Raw genomic sequence first — 22,787 nt, forward strand, 5'->3', positions numbered from 1 at the left:
AGTCAATTCCAATAATTCCATTTTCCTGGAAATTTTCTTCCAGATCTTCAGATTATTTCATAAATTGCACATGATTTTATCACTTAAGGTTCTAAGTGACAAGCCACCAAACCAACTCTGGCTAACTTTAGTAAAAGAAAATTCACTTGGAAGATAATAGGATGTTTACAGTACTGACAGGTGACTAAGCACCTAGGCTTAAGAACTAAAGATACTTAACTAGGCCAAAAGGAATCAAAAGAAGCTTATCTTATAGCTGAAGCAGTCTAACCAGTATGCTGCTGCTGCTTCTGCTGCCTCAATAAATAATTCACAACTGTTTCTTTGTCCTCTTATCACTTAATTCAAGACTCAAACACCAGAGAGAGGGAGAGAGAGAGACTCTTTGATCAGTCCTTGGGCTATAAAAAGGAATGGAAAGAGGCTGGATATGGATTTCTCAACTTCCATTTGGAAAGCAGGTGCCTGGAATTACTCTCCCGCCAAAACAACTCGTAATAGAAGATAATTCCACACAGAAAATTGGGAACCTATTATGAAGGATAATGGATGTTGGCAGCCCCCTAAAAATGTCCACTTAAATAGCTTTCCTCTAAAATTGTTTTACTCTCTCTTTTCAAAAATTATTACTCAAAATGACTCGTGTTGGACTTCCCTGGTGGCGCAGTGGTTGGGAGTCCGCCTGCCGATGCAGGGAACATGGGTTCGTGCCGCGGTCCGGGAAGAGCTGGGCCCGTGACCCATGGCCGCTGGGCCTGTGCGTCCGGAGCCTGTGCTCCTCAACGGGAGAGGCCACAACAGTGAGAGCCCCGCATACCGCAAAAAAAAAAAAAAAAAAAAAATGACTCGTGTTATTTATCAAGTCTACTACTTTTTTACTTTTTGGTTTATTTACTATTGCTTATGTCTTTATTAGTTCCTTTCTATTATTTTAATTCTTTTTGTTATTTTTTAAATGGTATCCTGAGTTGCATGCTTAGTTCATTTTTTTCAGTGCTTTTTCTGTTATAAAATTTTTAACATAACTTGGATATATAAATGTCTTTTTATTTTCTTCTTTCTAAGCTTAGAAATTTCACCCCCTACCTAAGGTTTAATATTTGTTTCAATAAAATTTCTTTTAGAGATAAGAACCTTGATTCTAATTTTAGCAATATTATAAAGTATATCAATAAGAATTTGGTCAGGAAAACCAAAACCACTATAAGAATTTTAAGCAGAAAAGAATATTGGAATATTTGCATTCTTGTGGGATGAACAACAGTATACATTTAGAATTTTTTCATAGGTCTTATGTCCCAACTTCTGCCATAATAAAGTCTGAAGAAACATGGGTATCATCTGGACTTCTTATAAAGCATTACGTTGTTTCACTACATTAATGGCATTACCTTCATCAGAGCAGATAAGCAAGAGGTGGCTAACATACTGAATGCCTTGATTAGACACACATGCTCCAGAGGTGATAAATCCTGGCACATCAGTAAAATTTTAGGAAAACAGGGCTCAGAAACCTTCCAGAACATATTCTCTAAATTAAAAGATAAATTATTTTGTCTTGTACTTCATTTCACAAAGAAGGAAGCACAAAATTTAGTGAGCCTTTTTGGGGATATTCCCTTTGGGGAATATTTGACTTCTGGGCAAATATTTCACACTGAAGAATAGTTCATTGGCTACCAGAGCAGGAAAGAGTTCTGCACTAATCCAGAAGACCCTGCAGTGTTGGAGGTATCAATGGTGGGAGAAAACATTGCGGAGTGTTTGAGGAAGACTCTGGGAGAACTACAATACAGGACCCTAGGGTTCTGGAGCAAGGCCATGCCATCTGTAGCAGAGAATTATATTCTTTTTGAGAAACAACCTAGGTACTACTGAACCCTGGTAAATGTGGAACAACTGAACATGACACTGTGTCACCTTATAGCAGAGATGCCCGTTGTGAGCTGGGTCCTAACAGACCCATGAAGTACAAAGCTGAGGAGGCCTAGCAAAAACATAAGATGAAAATGTTACATCTGGAACCAAATACAAACAGCAAAAAAGGGCACAAAGTACATGAGCAGGTGGCCCCAATTCCCCCCTTTCCCCCAAATCCAAACCGTTGCACCTGTGTTCCTCCCTCAGCTCACACCTGTGGCTCTGTGGGGACTCTGGTAATGACCAGGAGGAGGGAAAAGTTTGGGTTTTGTTCACAGATGGGCTCAGTATGTAGGTACAACCTGAAAATAGCAGCTGCGTTACAGCCATACTTAGTAATGGTTCTGAAAGGCAGTGGTGAAAGAAAGTCATCCCCATGGGCAGAGCTTCAGGCGGCACACCTGGCTCTCCACTTTGTGTGGAAAAATAAGTGGCCTAAGGTTAGACTATATACGGAATCACAGTTTCTAGAAGGGGAGAAACGTGGATGTACATACAGGAGTAGGGCTGAAGTGTAAAAATCTTTTTATCACATGTTAACGCCCACCAGAGAACATCCACCAGAGAAAAGTAATAAATAATCAACAAAATAACTCAGCCAATTGATAATCAGCCAATCTCAGTCATCACCCACCTCAGTACCAGCACAATGGGCACAAGAATAGAGTGGCCATGGTGGCAGAGATGGAAGATACCCATGAGGCCAATAGCATGGACCCTGAAGGTTTCTTTAGCTACTGCCATCAACCAATGTCCAATCTGACAGCAACAGAGACCAATGCTGAGCCCCCAAGATGGCACACAGTTCATCAAGGATACCAGCTAGCTACTTGCTGGTAAATTGACACATTCGGTTCTTTCAATCTTAAAAGGGCCAGTGGTACATTCTCACAGGAATAGGCATAAATTGTGGGTAAGGATGTACCTTTTCTGTCTGCAGGGCCTCAGGATCATGAGCTAAAGGATTACAGAGTATTTAATCCTCCAACAGGGGATCCCGTATAACATCCTGCCGGACAACGGAACCCACTTTATAGCAAAGGAGATGTGAGCTTGGGCCTATGACCATGCAATGCACTGGTCATATCACATACTATACCACTGTGAAGCTGGCAGCCTTATGGAGCATTGGAGTAGCCTGGTGAACGCCAAGCTGAGGTGCTACTTAAAGGCAATACTCTGTGAGGACTGGGTGCTATCCTCCAGGAAGCAGTATATGCATTGTATCCCCAACAGAAGACACAGGCCTGGGAGCCACGGAACAGAAGCAGGAATAACCACACTTACCATCACTTCTGATGACCACCTGGAGGCCGTGTGCTCTTGTCTCCACACTTTGTACTCTGAGGTCTGTTCCTCACAGGAAGCACACTTTTGTCCTTTGGCACAACGGGAATCCCACTGAATTATAAGGTGAACCTTCTGCCTGGTGCACACTGAGCTGCTTGTGTCTGGGGACCAGCAGGAAAGAGGAGGCGTCACCATCTTGACAGGAGTAACTGACCCTGATCCTTCGGAGGAAGTTAGGCTGCTGTTATACAATGAGGGTAGGGAGAACTGTGTATGGAACCATATGAGCTGCTCAGGTGTCTCTTGTGACAGTAAAGGGATAGAAACAGCAACAATGGTCTGAGAAGTGAATGGTAATCAGGGGCTGGATAACTCCTGGAAGAGGTTGTGAGTCATCCCACCAGGTAGGTCACTGAGGTCAGCAGAGGTGGAAACTCAGGGTGAAGGAAATCCAGAATGGATAGGAAGGAGGCAGGGGGTGAGTATCAACTGCAGCCCCAAGGTCAACTGCAAGGGCAGGGGCTACAGTTCCCTCCCCTACCCCTCTCCGCAACCTCCCTCTCCTAAATAATCTCTCAGGAAGAAAGGTCCCCTGCAGTTTTGAAGGGGCCGCCCTTGAAGCCTATATGGAAAGTAGGTCTAAAAGGTGCAAATGGTAGACTCTGAAAGACAGGGAGATGAGTTTCCCAGATCCGCCTTCAAGGAAGGTCTGGCTACCTGGCCGTGAAGTGTGTGGTCAGCTGACACTTCCTTCTGACAGCCACTAACTGTCAGATCCTTCAAGGTCTGCCTCAGCGACAGAGACCTGCCTCACCTAAGGGCAAGCATTTCCGGGGCAACCCTCACCAGGTGACTGAGTAAGGCAGGCAGGATCCAGCCATTTCTGCACGACCCAGGGCCGCTGTGACTGGCCACTCTTGCTCAAGAGGCCCCCGTGAGCTGGGCAAGGCTTTGTCGAACCTGCATTGCGGTCTGATTTCTCTTTCTGCTCATTCCTGCTTCTCCTCCCTTCCTTTCCCAGGAGCTGATTCCTGATAAGTATCTCACGCCCCGAACTCTGTCTCACATCTGCTTCAGGAGAATCCAAACTGTTGACAGCATTTCTGCTTAGAGAAAATGATTTGATCACAGAACAACTTGTGAATGAAAGGAAGCGTTTTGGTGAGGATTTCTAATGTATTCAGCATAACCTTCAATATGATGGACTTTTACTCTTACCATTTCCTAGTTTTTGTCCTTAAAGAAAAATATATAATTCTATTTTACCAAAACATAAGAAATTTCTTCTAGTGATTTCTGTCTTCTCTAGAAAACAGAACGAGGCATTGTTCAGTATCAAGGTGGGGCATCAGTTTCCTCTTCAGGAAACACAGTCCCTCAGCCATTTACTGAAGCCTTTTTTGGTTTCAGTTACGGTAAAACTCTGAAATTTTGCCAAAATCTACATGAGTTCAAAAGTACAAAGCTCTTTAGGAGGCGTGCTCTTTTTAAATATTTTTTCAGAGGTTAAAAATTAAATTTCAAAAGAATATCTGAGGTGCAGACGAGTCCACAGTAGAGATAAAGACCCTGATTGTCTCCAACATGAAGCCTGCTCATGCCGTTCTGTTACTTTTGTGCTTCTGCTTAAGTTTTTGTGAGGTAAGTAATTCAATATCTATGCAAACTATTTTAAGTAGATATTTCAAATACTATAAAAATACAGAAAACATCTTAAGGATACTATTTTGACTTAAGGATCACATAGTTCAGTTGCCAACAATGACAGTACCTAGTCAGTAACAAAGATTTTATGTTAACATCTTGATGAAAGAACTTTAAGAAATTGCTTTTTTCATATTGCTATTCTCTGTGCATAGAAATTGAACTGAATGAGAATTTTACTAATATAGATCTATATTTACAGTAATTATTAAATCAGTAAACATTTATCAAGCTCCCTCTATCTATGTGCAAGGTAGAATGCTGGGCAAATTGCAAGACTGATCTCTTCCTTCAGTAACCGTTTGGTACAGTTGTAGAAAGATGATACAAGTATGCCAATGAGGAAATAAGCAAAATTTAAACAATATATGAAAACACAAGAGAAGGAACTTTTAAAAGACATATATTTAATTGCCAAAAAATGGTACAAATGCTATCTGCCAAGGGACATTACGAGAGGAAAAGTCCCTTCCTGCTAGGAGGTCAGGGAAAGTTTATGGGTCAAATAGGATTTGAGCTAGGCCCATAATTCTGGATTAGATTTGATCAGTGGAGAGAAAGAAGAAGTGATTTTTCAGCCTGAAAAAGCAGCAAGTGTTATGGCAGAAAGATAGCACAGCACTGGGCTCTTCCAGATGAATAAACCTGTTTGATCAGAGTAGAGACTTTGTAGGCAACTCAAGGAGATAAAACCAAAATGACAGGTTGTAGGCAGTCTGAAAGCTGATCTATTAAAGTTAGAAATGTTTAAGACATTTTAGATACTTATTGATGATTGCCTGCTTTTGTGATCAAAGAGTTTTGAAACAATTCCAAAATTTGTTTTAATACCTGTTTATAGCAGCAAATATTTAAAGAAAACTACCTAAGAAATCAGAATTATATACTTTGTTTCTTGTAACTTCTAAAATATATATTCAATGGTTTTAGTACAGAACAAATGGAGGTAAAGTAAATGCTTGTTGATTAAAATCGATTAAATTTTTGTAGTCTATAAATGAACTATCATGTAGCCATTAAAATTGTGCTTTTATATTTATTGAAACAAAAAAGCCCTCACTAAAAATCTTATTTTTGTTAAAGAGAAAAATACACACACACACACACACAAATACACACATATAACTGCTTATATAAATGGCAATTTAAAAGTTCATGAAGGATGTATATCAGATAAATAACAGTTGGTATCTCTGAGTAATGGGATTGTTGGTGATTTTTATTTTATGTTTTATGCATTTATGAATTTTCAGAGTTCAGAAATTCTGTTTTATTCATTCTTTATTTTTCTTTTTTAAATACCAAATAAATATGTTACATTATAACAAGAAAAATTTGTTTTTTGAAAAAAAAGATATTTCAGCCACATTTTGGATTCCTGGACAAAAAACAGGGGGAAAAAAAAAAACCAAACCTGAATATAGTAGTTTTCACTTACACAAAGGAAAAGAGCCTCTTTCTTTTACTGAAAAATCATCCAACAATAAAGTTGTCTTCATTCCTTTAAGAAACAGCATTTTGGAAAGAGTTAATATCATATTTGTGAAAATTCCAGAACTTCTTAGAATATTAGTTTATAAAAGAAAATGGAATGACTTTTTATCCCACCTGCTGAGAAATAACCATTTTAAAATGGAGGTTACCATAGAGACAACATAAATGTGTTCAAAGAAGTTTTAAAATATATCTACATTTTCAACATGAAATAAAATATGTACAGCTAGGAGAAACGTTATTTTTGAAAGCTGGGAGCAGATTTCCTTCTAGAGAATAAAAAGCCCCACTCCCTTTTTATATCAAAACATTCTGATGGACTGATTTGGAGTCCATTTTGATGGACTGATAAGCCACCCATCATATATCAATGATGGGTGGATTATGTCATTGAATCAATGATGTCAATGATGGGGTGGGCTGGCAGTGGGTTAGACTTAAGTTGTTCTGAATAGTGAAATGAGAATTCTGGTTTTACGGAACCTACCCAGACAAAGAGGTAAGGGAACTTAGGAAAGGATGGGAGAGAAACTCAGAGCACAGAGGGAGTGGCTGCTGTATCAATAACCAAAGGATATTAAAGAACAGGGAAGCCAGGTATTTCAGTCAATATGGTTACCTACACTGATAGTACTGTGCTGTGACATAATCCCTGACTGAAACCTTAAATTTTTACTTTACCCTACAAGCATATTGCAAACCTTGGTTTATATGGGTAGTATTTTGGAAGGAAAGAAGTAGGGTGATGTTCAGCAGAGTGACAAAATGCTGGAAAGAGGATATGCACAGGAGGCAACACACAATGCAGAGAGTGATGTCAGCAACCATGGCAGAGTAGGCAAATCCAAACACTTGTCCCTCCACAAAAAAATAGAAAAATCAAGCAAACTTTCAGAACCACCTTCGTCAGAACTCCAGTTATCAGAGGCCTACAGCACCCAAGTGAATGCTGAATGAAGGAAAAAGGCAATTTAAAAATGGTAGGAAAACTGTGGCATTTCTACTTGCCCTTACCCCACCCTGTTCCCAACTCAGTGGCAGTCTTAAAGATGGCAGTCCACATTCCCAGCATGGAACTCTAGTCCCTAGCTCTAAAAGGAGGAGAGCAGACTTTATTTAAAAAGAACTGTGTTTGTTCTAACCTACCCGGGGGCTACTTGAAAGACTGACACGATGTACTTGTCTTTGTTTCATCTAACTTGGAACTCAGAGTGGAAAGGCAGCAGACTGTTTCTCAAAAACATTAGAAAGCAAGCAAAAAAACAACCTACAGCCACCTGGGACAAAAGATTACAGTTGAGACATACAATAGGGTGTCAAAGCTTGGAAGGAAAAAGTTTCAATGGGAAATTAGTGCATTCAAAAGTCCCTGTGTATACTGGGGAATTTAGAAAGCAGCACACATACCCAGGGCAGGATGCAGCTCAGAAAACACCTAAGAAGACTCTAAGCCTATACCTCCAGGCTCAGTCCAAGCATGAAGTAAAAGCTAAGACATAATTGTAAATGTCCTGGCTAAGCATTGAAGGAGTGCCCCAGCACAGAGCCAATTTGCAAACCTGGGGGAGTTTTTTTGCTGTTGTTCTCAATTTGAGAGGTTCCTTTTTCTTTCCTTCCTTCCTTCCTTCCTTCCTTCCTTCCTTCCTTCCTTTCTTTCTTTCTTTCTTTTCTTTCTTCTTTCTCTCTTTTTCCCCCTCTCTCTCCCTTTCCCTTTCTCTTTCTCTCTTTCTGGTTCCTTGTTTTCAAGGAAATCTTTGTCTAAACCCTAGCTGAATGCAAGGTAAAGGAACCAAGACTTCAGGGACCACACAAGACAAAAAAACAAACTTTACAAAAACAGTTTAGAAAAGTTAGTAAACAAACAGCTACAATCTACAGAAAGCAAGGGAAGCAAACCCTGAGGAGAAGAAAGAATTTGATTTCAAGAATTACTACATTATAATATTCAAAATATCCAGTCTTCAACCCAAAATTATGAAGCATGTAATGAAACAAGAAAATATGTCCCATTCACATGAAAAATTAACAGAAATTATTTCTGAGGAAGAACAGACTTTGAACTTACCAGACGAAGACTTTAAGTAAACTATCTTAAATATGTTCAAAGAGCTAAAGGAAACCAGGAGGATGATGCATGAACAAATAGAGAATATCCATGAAGAGACAGAAATCATAAAAGGAATTAGACTGAAAAGTATAACAAAGAACTCACTAAAGGGTTTTAATAGCAGATTTGAGCAGGCAGAAGAGTAAATGAATTTGAAGATTGTTCAATTAAATTATCCAATCTGAAGAACAGAAAGAAAAAAGAATAAGAGCCTAAGAGACCTGTATGTTACCATCAATATATACAAAATAGGAATCTCAGAAGGAGAAGAGAGAAAGGGTCAGAGAATATTTGAAGAAATAATAGCCAAAAACTTCTTAAGTTTGATAACAGATAATGAATCTACAGATTCAGGGTGCTTACTGGTCCCCAAAAAGATAATGCTAAGAAATCCACACTAAGACACAAAATAATGAAGTTATTAAAAGCCGAGAAACAAAACAGAAGATCTTGAAAGCAGCAAGAGAAAAGCAACTCATCATGGACAAAGGATCCTCAATAAGATTAGCAGCATCTTTCTCAGCAATAACTATAAAGGCCAGAAGACAATGGGATGACATTTTTTAAGTGCTGAAAGAAAAGAACTATCAGCCAGGAATTCTCTATCCAGCAAAGCTATCCTTTAAGAATGAAGGAGAAATTAAAACATTCTCAGGTAAACAAAAGCTGATGAAGGTGCCAGTATACCTGCTCTATAAGAAACACACTACAAGAAGAAAAAGGAAAGATGGAAGGAAGGAAGGAAGGAAGAAAGAAAAACACTACAAGAAAGGGAGTCCTTTAGGCTAAAGCAAAGGGCATTAGACAGTAACTTGAAGCCATATGAAGAAATAAAGAATTCCAGTAAAGGTAACTACATAGATAAATACAAAAGCCAATGTAATTTTATTTTTGGCTTGTAACTCCTTTTTATTTCCTACACTGTTTAAAAGACAAATGTATTTAAAACTTATTAATTAACAGGCACACAATGTATAAAGATATAACGTATAACAGTAACAACATAAAAGGGGATGGAACCATACAGGAACAGAGTTTGTATATGCTCTTGAAGCTAGGTTGGTATGAATTCAAACTAGACTGCTATAAATTTAAGATGTTAAGTATAATCCCCATGGTAACCACAAAGAAAATATTTTTTTAAATAATCAAAAAGAAGAGAAAAAAATCAAGATTGTTCACTACAAAAAAACCAACTAAACATGAAAGAAGGCAGTATGGAGGAAGGTATAAGCCATACAGAAAACAAATAGCAAAATGTCAAAAGTGAGGCCTTCTTATCAGTAATTAATTTAAATGTAAAAGGATTAAGTTCTCTAATAAATAGGCATAGATTGGTAGAATTTATTTTTTTTAAAAAAAGATGTAATTATATGCTATTTGTAAGACAAATTTGTGATCCAAAGACACAAGTGGGTTGAAAGTGAAAGGATGCAATGGAATAAAGCTAGAAATCAGTAACAGAAGGGAAACTGGAAAATTCACAAATATGTGGAACATAAACAGCATACTCTTAACCAGTAGTCAAAGAAGAAATAATAAAGGAAATTGGAAAATACTTAGAGATGAGTGAAAACAAAATACAACATTCTAAAACATATGGGATTGGCAAAAGCAGTACTTAGAGGGAAAATTGTAGCAGTAAATACCTACATTACAAAGGAACAAAAATCTCAAATCAATAACCTACCTTTACACCTTAAAGAACTAGAAAAGAAGAGCAAGTTAAATCCAAAGCTAGGAGAAAGAAGGAAGTAATAAATATTTGAATAGAAACAAAAAATTTTTAAAATAGTAAGACAATAAAATCAATTAAACCAAAATTTTGTTCTTTGAAAAGATCAACCAAATTGACAAACCTTAGCTAGACTGACAAAAAACAGAGAAGATTCAAATAAATAAAATCAGAAAGTGGAGACATTATTACTGACCTTACATAAATCAAAAGAATGATAAGAGAATACTGTGAACAATTATATGCCAACAAATTAGATAACCTAGATTAATGGACAAATTACTAGAAACATACAAATTACCAAAACCAACTCAAGAAGAAATAGGAAATCTGAACAGACATGTAACAAGAGATTAAATCAGTGATTTAAAAAGAAAGGAAGAAAGAAAGAAAGGAAGAAAGAAAGAAGGAAGGAAGGAAGGAAGGAAGGAAAGAAAGAAAGAAAGAAAGAAAGAAAGGAAAGAAAAGAAAGAAAGGAAGGAAGGAAGGAAGGAAAGAAGGAAGGGAGGAAGAAAAGAAAGAAAGAAAAAACTTCTATCAAAGAAATGTCCAAAACCAGATGGCTTCACTGGTGAATTCTACCAAATAACAACACCAAATCTTCTCAAACTCTTTTGCCCACCCCACCCCCCAAAAAAGGAGAAAAAACTTACTTCCTAAATCATTCCATGAGGTCAATGTTACTCTGATACCAAAGTCAAAGATACTACAAGAAAAGGTACAAAGCAGAGATAACGGCTACCTCCTCCCCACCCCCATATAAAAAATTCCAGATATTTCCAGTATTCTTCATTCCTGCATGTAGCTACATATTTTCATCTAGGATAATTTCCCTTCTGCTTGAAGGACTTCTTTTTTTTTTTAACATTTCTTGTAGTGCAGATACACTGGTGATTAGTTCTTTCAACTCTTGTATGTCTAAAAAGGTTGTCATTTTGCCTTAATTTTCAAGTGATATTTTTGCTGGGTATAGAATTATAAGTTGACAGGGGTTTTTTTCTGGTATTTTTTAAATGTTGCTTCACTGTCTTCTCACTTGCATGAGACCTCTGTTGTCACCCTTACCTTTGTGCCTTTGCACATGGGTCTTTTTCTTTGGCTGTTTTAAAGATTTTCTCACTGTTGTTATTTGAGCAATTTGAGATGATGTGCCTTGGTGGAGTTTCTTTCATGTTTCTTCTGCTTGGGATTCATTAAGTTTATTGAATCTGTGGATTTATAATTTTTATCAAATTTGGAAAAGTTTCAGCCATTATTTCTTCGAATAACATTTTTGTTCCCATCTCATTCTCATCTCCTGTGGAACTCCAATTACACATATACTACGTATACTACACCACTTGAACCTGTCCCACAGCTCACTCATACCCTGTTCTTTTTAAAAAAATTCTCATTACTTCCACATTTCATTCTGGATAGTTTCTATTAATAAATCTTTAGGTTTGTTAATCTTCTGCAATGTCCTATCTGTTGTTAGTTCCATCCAGTGTATTTTTATCTCAGATATTGTTATTTTCATCCCTCGAAGTTCAATTTGGATCTCTTATATATTTTTCTTGTCTCTACTTTTTGAACATATGGAATACAGTTATAATAAATATTATAATATACTTGCCTGCAAATTCTGACATCTATATTAAGGATTCTGGGTAAATTTCAATCAATTTAATTTTTCTCCTCACTGTGGGTCATATTTTCCTGTATTTTTGCATGCCTGTATTTTTTATTGGATGCCAGCTATTAGGAATATTATCCTGTTAAATACTGGGTATTTTTGTATTCCTATACATATTCTTGAGCTTTGTTCTGAGATGCAGTTAAGTTACTTGAAAACAGTTTGGTCCTTTCAGGTCTTGCTTTTGAGCATTCATAGGTAGGACCAGAACAATGCTCAGTCTAGGACTATTTGTTCCATACTACTGAGGCAAGATCCTTCTTTGTACTCCTTCCAATGCCCCATGAATAATGAAATTTTCCAGTCTGAATGTTGAGAACAAGCACTACTCATGGCACTGTTTGAGCGTGGGCCCTGTTACCTTGATTTCTATTGGGTGGTTCTTTCCCCAGTCTCTGGTAGTTTCTTCACATTTGGATGCTGATAAATACTCAGCTGAACAATTAAAAGGGGATCGTCTACAGAGCTACAGAGTTCTCTCTCTATGCCACTTACTTGTTTCCAGTACTTTATTCTGTGAAGTATAGCTGCCTTGGTCTCCCAAGACTCTCAGCTTTGTCTCCTCAAGAAGTCCCTTGGGCTCAGCTCAAGTTCCTCCTCTCTGCACCACAGTCTGGGAACTCTCTGAAGGAAATCACATGGAACAGCTGTAGGGCTCACCTACCTCATTTGTTTCTTTAGTCTCAGGGATCTCTACTCTTCATTGCCTGATGTCCAGTGTCTTGAAAATCACTGTCGTCTGTATTTTGTCCATTTCTTGATTGGTTTAGGCTGAATAAGAACTAGGGTAGCTTTGGTACCCTTATAAGTCTATCTTGACTAGAAACAGAAGAATTCCCATTTAATTTTAATAATTTTAATTTAAATATCCACTTTTGGTTAGTGGCTATTTTATTAGATGGCACTATTAACAATTGCTGGGGTTGCTGAGGTTGAGTTTTTAAAATACAAATGTAAACTTCAAATGAGCACTTTTTAAAACTTATTCTTTAACAGACATTGTATTAAAAATGGAAGTTAATTCAGCCAACTTTCAGTTCTACCCTGACATAGGCAGTCTCATATGTATTATGCATTGGAATTGTTCAAATTCGTTTCAAGTATAGTTCATCTTCAAACTCTATGTTCTTACGTTTTCCTGAATTTATAATAGATTCAAAATAAAGTGTTGTCACAGTGATTATAAGAATGAAGAAACAAAAAAAGTTGAGTTTTTCAGTTTTGTCATTCTAATGGCCATTTGGAATTTTTGTTTTCAAAATATAAAGTAAAAACAATGCAGCCTGAAAGGTGTAATATTTTTGTTTGCTGAGTGCAAACAGTAGTTCATACAGGAAATATTTTACCTAATATTAGGTAAAATATCAGATTAGGTAAAGATACTGAAAGATACTATTCAGTATCTTTAAAATGAAATTTATTATTTTTATTAATATATTTAATTATTCTTAAACTGTAATATTATTATTCATTACTGCAACAGGTCTATATATAGGTATAGTTTTTCCTTTTTCATTAAGTATATGAATGTAATTTAAAATATTTGTCTAGTACTTTTTTCCTTATTTGTACCATACTATGAATTTTACTTTTTACTTTTTTATTTTTCACAAGCATGATTTTGTATATATTTATATATGAAATTTCAATAAAAGAAAATATTTGTGTTTAAATTTTTCTCTATAATTTATTATTCATTTCTTTCATGATTTTTACTGAAAATAATTTTGTTCTATAGGGGGGTTGTTTAAAAAGTACCTGTTGTTTAAAAATATACTAGGCTTGGGACTTACCTGGTGGTGCAGTGATTAAGAATCCGCCTGCCAATGCAGGTGACATGGGGGTTTGAGTCCTGCTCTGGGAAGATCCCACGTGCCGCGGAGCAACTAAGCCCACGTGCCACAACTACTGAGCCTGTGCTCTAGAGCCCGTGAGCCACAACTACTGAGCCCACATACCACAACTACTGAAACCCACGCGCCTAGAGCCCATACTCCTAAAATCTTCAGCTCCTAAAATGTAAAATTCTCCTCAGTGTTCTCTTTTTGTTTTCGTTTTTGTTTTTCACCATTCATTCAATGAATACCAGGCCCACCATGCCCCTGAAGAAAGTCTGAGCTAGGAGAAAGGACCTTTCAACTGAAATGAAGGTCAGAGTCTAAATGATGACCCAGAACTGGACATTGTAGTATATGACTGTTATATATGACTGTTCCTGGGACCAAAATTCTTTTAATCTTTCATTTTTGCTCTAATCTAAGAGTGACTGAAAACTTGATGGCACTTGCCCAAGTTTCTTTCTAAAGATCAAGGAAAAACGACACCTCAGAAAGGAATAAATTTGGGGGAAAAAATCAAGTTTTCTCTGCTTGCACCCAATTAGAGTATTGCTCTTTCAGCAGAAAGGCGATACGTAAAAGCCGACAGTCCCAGCTGTCAGGGCACTTAAATTTTGTCAGTGAAAGACACAGGAGCTAAGTAATTACAAAACTGTCAACTCTAATAAGTGCTACAAAAGAGGTACATGGAACCATGAAAAGTATGTAATTACTAGATTTTATTCTAGATCAGTGTGTCAAAAACCAGTGTAGTTAACGACAAATTTGTCAGACTTCCTGGCTATTTGATAAAGTTTACTGAAAAGCATGTTGGATAGAATGACTTTCACAGCTTCTGCAAATTTGTGTGTGGTTTTTAAATGACTGGTTTTTGTATTCATCATAGCCCTTAAAGATCGTTCAATTTGTTTCTGCCCCAGCTTGCTGTTAACTGCAGCTGGAGGGCACTGAGCAAGGTCGGGGCGGGGCGGGGGGGGGGCGGGGAGGGGGGGTTATGGCTGGAGGCTGGGGAGACTGGACCGAAGGATGCCCATCCTCCAAAGGGGGGTGTCTAGGGGACAGAGAGAGAGCCTTGACTTTCCACAACTGGCTTTTGACCCAGTTGACCTATTCCCAGCCTTCATTGTATTTCCTCTGGATTCCTGCAGGTCTAATTGGCCTCCTGCCTGTTTGTCTGATCTGATCTCCAGAAAGATCTCCCTCAAATGCAAATTTGCTCCATTGTTTAGTCTCTCAGTGGCTCCCTGTTCTTGCTGTTCTTGTTCTCACAGTCCTGCCCGGAGCACCTCCCACCACCCTTGCCAGCTGACTCCTCAGTGCTCTCAGTGCTCATCGCAGACATCAGCTCTTCTTGGAGATGTTCTCAAGCCTCCTAGTCAGGCCATGGGACCACTGTCCTAATGGCATCCCCGGCCCACGTCTACCAGGGAAACTGTCAGTCAGGCTTGCCTGTCTCTCTTCTGGTTGGTGTACTCCTTAGGCAGGGATTTTTATCCCTCTGACCCTAGCCTCAGGCTGTTCCCTGGCACAGAGTGGTGCTTACTAAATCATTTAGTGAATTAATTGATGAATGAGAGAATCGTCTGTTTTCCAAGCTTCAGACACACATTTCCCTTTTCTACAAAATATCTCCAAATGCACATCCTTCAGGCATATCAGAATCAACAGGTCCCAAGCCAAACTCATAATTCTCTACCTTAACTTAATATCTATATCGATTAATGGCATTATACATCCTTACTAGCACTCAGCCTCAAAATCTAGTTCTACTGTCAACCCCTACATGCATTAAATTGTCCAGTCCTCTTGCTTTTGCTTGTTCAAGTGTCTTTCCAAATCATTTTCTTGCTCCACTCCTGCTTCCTCTTCCTCCCCAGTTTCCTAACCAATGACTATCCCAGTTGAAGCACACAAGCCCATCCATCACTTGGGACTGCTCACAATTCCCTAAATACATTGTGCACCATTCCTCCTGTGTTTCGCTAGCACCTACCCTCTGCTAACACCTGACCTTCCTCACCTTGCTCAGATGTCCCATGAGGCTGTTTAAAATGCCCCTGGGGGGAATTCCCTGGCGGTCCAGTGGTTAAGACTCTGTGCTTCCCCTGCAGGGAGCACGGGTTCAATCCCTAGTTGGGATACCCGATCCTGCATGCCACAGGGGGCAGCCAAAAGAAAAAAATGCCCCCGGAAATACTTGTTCTCTCGCACTCTGGATCTCCAAGAATACTGTATCTTATTTGTATGACTGTTATATCACTTACCCCAGTTATTATGCATGTTTCTATCTTATTGTCTAGATATCAAGCCCTTGGAAGACAGAGTCCATGTCATGTTCATCTTAGCAGGATTTTGCACAAAATAGGAGTTTAGCAAATGGTTTTGCATTTATTAATAGAATTAATCAATTTCATTCCTCAATTCATTCCATGAGACTATAATTACCACCAAATTTTCTACTCCTTAACCTAACTGTCGAGATTCATTGATTTCTTCAAAGGCAGAATATTATGTTGGCTTTTGAATAATAACAGCTCCCACTGATTTCATGCCTAGTACCTGCCAACCATTATACACATTTTATTTCTAATGCTTACAATAACCTTGCAAAATAGAAGGATACACTTTACAGATGAGGAAACATGTTTCATGAGGGTAAGTAACTTGCTCAAGGCCATATAAGTGCCCAAGTTGAGACTAGAAGCCAGGGTTGTTTGATTCTAAAAACCACCAGACCACATTACCCTCATCTATACTGTGGGGTATATGAGTCTGTTTTGTTCCTTTCCTTCATGTATTCATCTTTTCTTTTTTAATGTGCCATAATATACCTAAATAATGTCCTGATAACATAGGTTTAGACTATTTTTCTATTTTTAATAAATTCCAGGAAGGGGAAGCTTTTGGTACACAGCATCTGAAGAAGGTTATATCAACATTTATTTCCATGATTTGAGTTTAAAAATTATCTGTCACGCTTCCCTTATCAGCACAGAGAATTATCACTGATGAAACATGTCTCATACTGTATGCATTTCTTTGTGACGGTGATACTGATGACTCTGAATACCCATGTATCACTAGTCATTTGTAGCTCGTGTATTCATCTTGAAAAAGATTTTAGTTTGTTGCTAAGCTAATGTTTATTTTGTGCTTTATAGTCCACTTCAACATCAGACACATCTCAAGAGGATCTCGTGGAGAAAAAGTGCTTAACTGAAAAACACACATGTCTCTCCTGCAATAAAGTCTTCTGCCAACCATGGCAGAAATGCATCGACGGGACCTGTGTTTGTAAACTTCCTTATCAGTGCCCAAAGAATGGTACCAGGGTGTGTTCAGTTAATGGGAAAAGCTACCCAACTTACTGTCAGCAAAAGAGTTTTGAATGTCTTCGTCCAGAGGCAAAGTTTTTAAAAACAGGAACATGCACAGGTGAAGGTAGGAAAAGCCTAGTTTATTTTGTAAGAAGAAAATTGTCTACTATATTTTCTATTAGAAAATACTTTTCCTATGAAATGTTATGACGACAACTCAAAATTCTTCTCTGGACCCTCACTAGTAACTGGGGTGATAACTAAAGAAATTAGGGGATCATCAGAATCTAGCCAACCCTTGAGTCTAGAGCATGAGGCCCTGAGGCTGGTCCTTCCCCTCAGTGCCTATGCCACTCTCTGCTGCCCAGCCCTTCAAAATTATCCCCACTCTCACTTCTGCTTGGCTAAAGGGATTATTCCCAGAGCTGTTGAGTTGGTTCAGAACCCAGTGAAAAGGGCTTTGCGTGAGACTGGTACTCATATGGAACCCCTTTGAACCCCAGCCCAAATCATTTCTTCCAGCATCCATCCCACCAGTCCCTACCCCTTTCCCTAGCCCCAACCCACCAGCCCTGATCCAAGGTTTAGCTCAGGCCATTGCTGGCCTAGGATATACTCCAACCTAGCAAACTTGGCACATCAGATCAGAGAGCTTGTCAAGACTTCATCCAGGTGCCTAATGTAGTGAGGAGGTCTGGGACCCTAATATGTAGATTAGCAGAGTGCTTACGATTTAAGGGTCTCACTGTCAGTCAGATTTAGTTGTAAGCCCCTCCAAGCCCCACCTCAATCACTGCAAACTCTGTGGCCTCTCTGGAATGCAGTTTTCACATCTGTAAAATGTGAGTAACAGTAGTTCCTAACTCATAAGACTCTTGTGAAAATTAAATAACATGACGTATGTAAAGCTCTGTGACTAGTACACAGAGAGCGCTCATGAAATCTTAGCTATGACAGCAAACCTTAAGCTCGTTGTCTTCTGATATGAATTATCACAGACATTTCATGAATTTACAGAAGAATGCTTAAAACGTTCTTTTTAAAGTTACCATGTTGTGTGCCAGCACACAGTAGCCCAAATATTTTTGTATTGCTGAGTTAAGATGTTAAGATACTGTGGAAGAGGAAGAAGAAAGTTCCGTGATTGAGTCCATCTCTCTTACTTGTTGGAGAGGACGAAAGCAACTGTGGAGATTATTTTGTCAGGGTCAGACTTCTGTTCTCTTGAGGCATGAAATGTCTTAAATATATGAGAATACATAAACCTTTCTTACATTTTCATTATTTGCTTGGCTAACTTTTAAGAGCACAGATTTTGGAGTCAGATCAATATAGCAGGTTCAGATTCCTGGCTTCAGTCCTTGAGCAAGTAACTTAATCTCATGTATAAAAATGGATAAATTTAGATTCCTCACGTGTAAAAATGGGGATAAATATCACCCTAATCTTCATAGGGTTGATATGAGGATTTTATAGTACTTTTTTTTACAACTGGGTAGCACAGCCACTGACACATAATAAGCCCTCATAAAATGATTGCTTACCATTTGTTAAAATCTTCATGGTGGGTCTTCCCTGGTGGCGTAGTGGTTAAGAATCCGCCTGCCAATGCAGGGGACACGGGTTCAACCCCTGGTCCGGGAAGATCCTACATGCTGCGGAGCAACTAAGCCCGCGAGCCACAACTACTGAAGCCCGTGCACCTAGAGCCCGTGCTTTGCAACAAGAGAAGCCACCGCAATGAGAAGCCTGCGCACTGCAACGAAGAGTAGCCCCCGCTCACCACAACTAGAGAAAGCCCGTGCCCAGCAACGAAGACCCAACGCAGCCAAAACAAGAAAAAATCTTCATGGTGTTCAAAGTTAATTAGAAATTATGTATTTTATTACTTTAGAGAATCAAGAGGAGGAAGAATGCCTGAATATTGCTCATTCTTTTTTTTTTTAATTTTAGAAGAATTTAATGTTTCCTTGGAGAGTGAAAAAGGACATTCAGAAGGAATTGTTGAAGTAAAACTTGTAGACCAAGATCAAAAAATGTTTGTGTGTGGAAAAAGCTGGAGCATTACACAGGCCAACGTGGCCTGCCTTGACCTTGGATTTCCACTGTGAGTGCTTCGTGTCACTGAATTTCCCCAGGGCTGATTTGATTATTCCAACTTTTTTAAAATTTTTGATTACCCTATCTTTCTGTGCCTCAACTTCCTCAACTGTAACCTGAGCATATTAACTGCCTGTCATGAGGATGAAGTTTGTTTATGCTCAACTAGCACTTAGAACACTGCTGAGCACCCAAAGTTTGCTCAGGTATCTGGATGCAATCCTTTGCCCGTCTGTAGACTTGCAAATACATTCATCATCATCTCTATTCACCTATGATTACGTCCACTCCTTCATACCTAATGTTGTTTATATATGCCTTCTCTCTTTTTTTCCTCAACCTTGCAGAGATGTGTCTATTTGATTAGTGTTTTTGATTTTTGTATTTGTAAATTTTCTTTTGTTTCTTTATTTTCATTAACTTTTATCTTTGGCTCTCTCTCTTCTTTTCCCTATTGTATTTTTTTCTAATTCTTTTAGTTTTTCTTATTTTCTAATGTAAGCATTTAAGGTACAAATTTCCCTCTAGGTAATGCTTCATCTGCATGCCATAACCCTCTATAAGTGGATATTTTATTTATTGTTCAGTTCAAAATATTTTCTCATTTTCAATATAATTTCTTCTTTGACTCATACATAATTTAGAAGTTTCTTTTTTTACATTCGTAATGAGTATATTAGTTCGCTTTTGGTTAACTTTTTTATATAGATTTACCATTTAAGTTTATTGTGGAGAGAGAATGTCTCCATATGATGACAATTGTTTAAATATTTTTTTGAGACTTGCTTTGTACTGAGTATATTTTAAATGCTTCATGTGCAGGGTTCTGCATAATAGATGTGTTATCCATTAGAAAGCTTGTTGATTGCTTTATTCAAATAGTTTCCCATTTATTTACTTACAAGTTTTCTATGCTTTTATCTTTTAAGTGTGTCCCTTATAAACAACACATATCTAGATTTTTAAAAAAAATACAATATGACAATAACTGTCTGAAGAGTTTAGTCCATTTACATTATTGTGATTATTTACACTGTTGAATTTATTTTTCCTGTCTTGTTTTGGGCTTATTAGTTACCCTGCTTTTTCTGTCCTCTTGTTTCTTCCTTTTTAAATTTCTATTAGGTTAATAAAGCTGTTGTTGTTGTTTCTTAATCTTCTCCTTTTTCTTCTTCTAATTTGTTTGAAAAGTATATACATCCTATTTCTATTCCTTTAGCGGTTATCTTTACATTTATACTATGAACCCTTAACTTAGAAAGTCCTTGGCCTCTTCAGGAATAATATCAATACAAAGAATGGCATTACCGTGTCAAGTTTCCAGTATTTTGTTCAACCTTATTTTTATATATTCCTGAAGTTAATTGCTATCATTATATAATAAGCAATTATCATTACTTTTGTTCAGTCAGTGCTTACTCAGATGTACTTCATGTTTACCAACTTCCTGGTTTGTTGTTGCTTCTTTCATCTCACTTCTTTGTTCTGGCTTCAATTTTCTTCTTCCTAAACCACATCTGCTAGTAGTTCATTAGTGAGAGTCTCTTATGATTAAATTGAGCCATAGAGTATTTCTTATTTTCGACAGTTTGTGACCTACAACCTGTGATTCAACCTAATGGAAAACTCTCTCACTCTTTGATCTCCCAATTTTTGTTCTTATATTTTGTATAAGCTCATGAACAGACTTCTCTGATTTTAGCCAGTGGGTATTTCCCTTAATTCCTTAAGAGTTCATTGAGGACATTTATCTAGTCCTTTTAGATATTTATAGGTTGAGAGGTTTTACAGATTATTCACATGTCAGATTGCCCCAAATGGCTCCCATCTGTTCTCATATTTCGATGTGGTTTGGCACAGTTTCATGACGACTATGTCTTCATTATGGATCTGAACTTCTTTGTTCCATTTAATTGCTCTCTTTTTCCCTTTCATTGTAATTTATCTGATATTTATATTGCCATTACTGCTTAATTTTTGTTTACATTTGCCTGATGCATCTTTGCTCAACCTTTTATTTTTAACCCATTTTCCCCATTAACTTCTAGAGAAAAGCAGGGAGCAATTGAATATTCTGGAAGAATAGCTCACTGTAACTCATCATCTCTAGGATATCGGGTCACTGAGGTAGCCTCTTAGCTACACAAATTCTGAACAAACTGAGAAGTCCAAGCAATGGCACATAGATGTCAAAATATCACTTAATACTGTCAAGACTGAATTGAGGATGTAGCTTAGCGTAAAAGCAAAATGGACCTGCTAGAATCAAACTAACTGAACCTCCCTGATCCCAGGCAACAATGGGGCCAACCAGGTAAGACTTACAGCATTCGGCAGGTGAAGAGGACCCAAAAGGAAAAAATGGAAGAGCTGGGCTGACCTTTCCTGGTTTACATTTCCAAAATTCCCTGATAAAATTAATCCACTCCCTTCCTGGAGAGAACAGGAGTTAAGCCGTAGAGAGAGGCCAAGAATGACACATCTCAGGTTGGAAAGAAATCAGCAGTGTGGACGAAGAGGCATTCCTCCTTAACAAGAAACAGAGGAGAGGAAACCAATATTTGTGGGTGCTTGCCATGTTTTGAACTTTGGCCAGTCAGTTTAAACTGATTGTTAATCTTTGCAAAACTCAATGAGGTAGTTATATTCCCTGTTACAGATGAAGATATTGAAGCTCAGAGAATTTAAGCATATTGCCCAATCTATCACCCTTATGTAGAAAATAAGAGAAAATAGTCCTTTACCTCCTACAGTAAAGTTATAAATACAAAGTACTAATTATTCTACCTTACTGTTTCACTTATTTGATTTGCAGAGGTGCTCTTGATACTCAAAGCAGAGATCGTCATATAAATTCCACTGAATGTCTACACGTGCATTGTCGAGGATTTGAGACCACTTTGGCTGAATGTACTTTTACTAAGGGACTAACGAGCAGTTCCAAGGGTTTGGCTGGTGTGGTGTGTTACACAGGGAGTGAAGGTTAGTGGAGAACTGGCCTGATATTTTCCCTTCCTTTAAAGGTGTTTATTTCACGTCAAGTCTGTAGTAAACAAACAAATGACAGATACCCTCTTGCCAGGGAAACACAATGGCAAAATCATATTTTGGGTTTTAGAGCCGAAATGGGTGCTCTTCCCCTATTTTACCTTTTTTGCCATTCAAATATTACTTCTATCCAGGTTCCTATATGGGAAGTAAAGTTGCTTGACTCCCCTTTGATTCCTTGAATATATGGATTAAAGTTGATGCAGCAAACACAAGTTAATAAAACATTAGAAGAAGCTCAGCATCTCCCTCGAGAGGTCCGGCCGATTACACATGCCTTTAAAATGGTTAAGTGACCACATCTGTGCCTCAGGCAATCCTTGCCACTTTTCTCCTTCATGCTGACCTTGGAATATTTTTGCCATATATACAGTATTAAAGACCAAAGCCTTTTTTGGTGCTAAAAAATAAGTACCATCAAAATGTAAACAGCACTGCCAAGTAAGCCTCAGGATGGGGGTGGGGGATAAAGCAGTAGCGTGAAAGGAGTGGATGAGCACCAGAGTTCGCCAGTGTCAGCAAGGGCTCCTGAGTCCCGAAACCCCTGCCCCATCTCGGC

At 38.1% G+C, this 22,787-nt stretch overlaps 1 protein-coding gene across 3 annotated transcripts in view; it reads left to right on the forward strand.

Moving 5' to 3' along the window:
- Positions 1-219: 219 nt before the first annotated feature.
- Positions 220-22,787, forward strand: part of CFI (complement factor I) — a 41,240-nt gene continuing 18,672 nt past the window's right edge. For 2 of the 3 annotated variants that reach the window (XM_079921070.1, XM_079921072.1), the window contains exons 1-6: positions 220-461; positions 4,232-4,371; positions 4,714-4,851; positions 16,925-17,204; positions 19,034-19,187; positions 21,996-22,162. In XM_079921070.1, the coding sequence (XP_079777196.1) occupies positions 4,795-4,851; positions 16,925-17,204; positions 19,034-19,187; positions 21,996-22,162 (658 nt within the window). In that variant the 5' untranslated portion in view covers positions 220-461; positions 4,232-4,371; positions 4,714-4,794. Of the gene's footprint in view, positions 462-4,231; positions 4,372-4,672; positions 4,852-16,924; positions 17,205-19,033; positions 19,188-21,995; positions 22,163-22,787 lie in introns of those variants that run through there. The other variant, XM_079921071.1, reaches the window with a different exon arrangement.

Source organism: Stenella coeruleoalba, assembly GCF_951394435.1.
Source record: "Stenella coeruleoalba genome assembly, chromosome: 4".
NCBI lineage: Eukaryota > Metazoa > Chordata > Mammalia > Artiodactyla > Delphinidae > Stenella > Stenella coeruleoalba.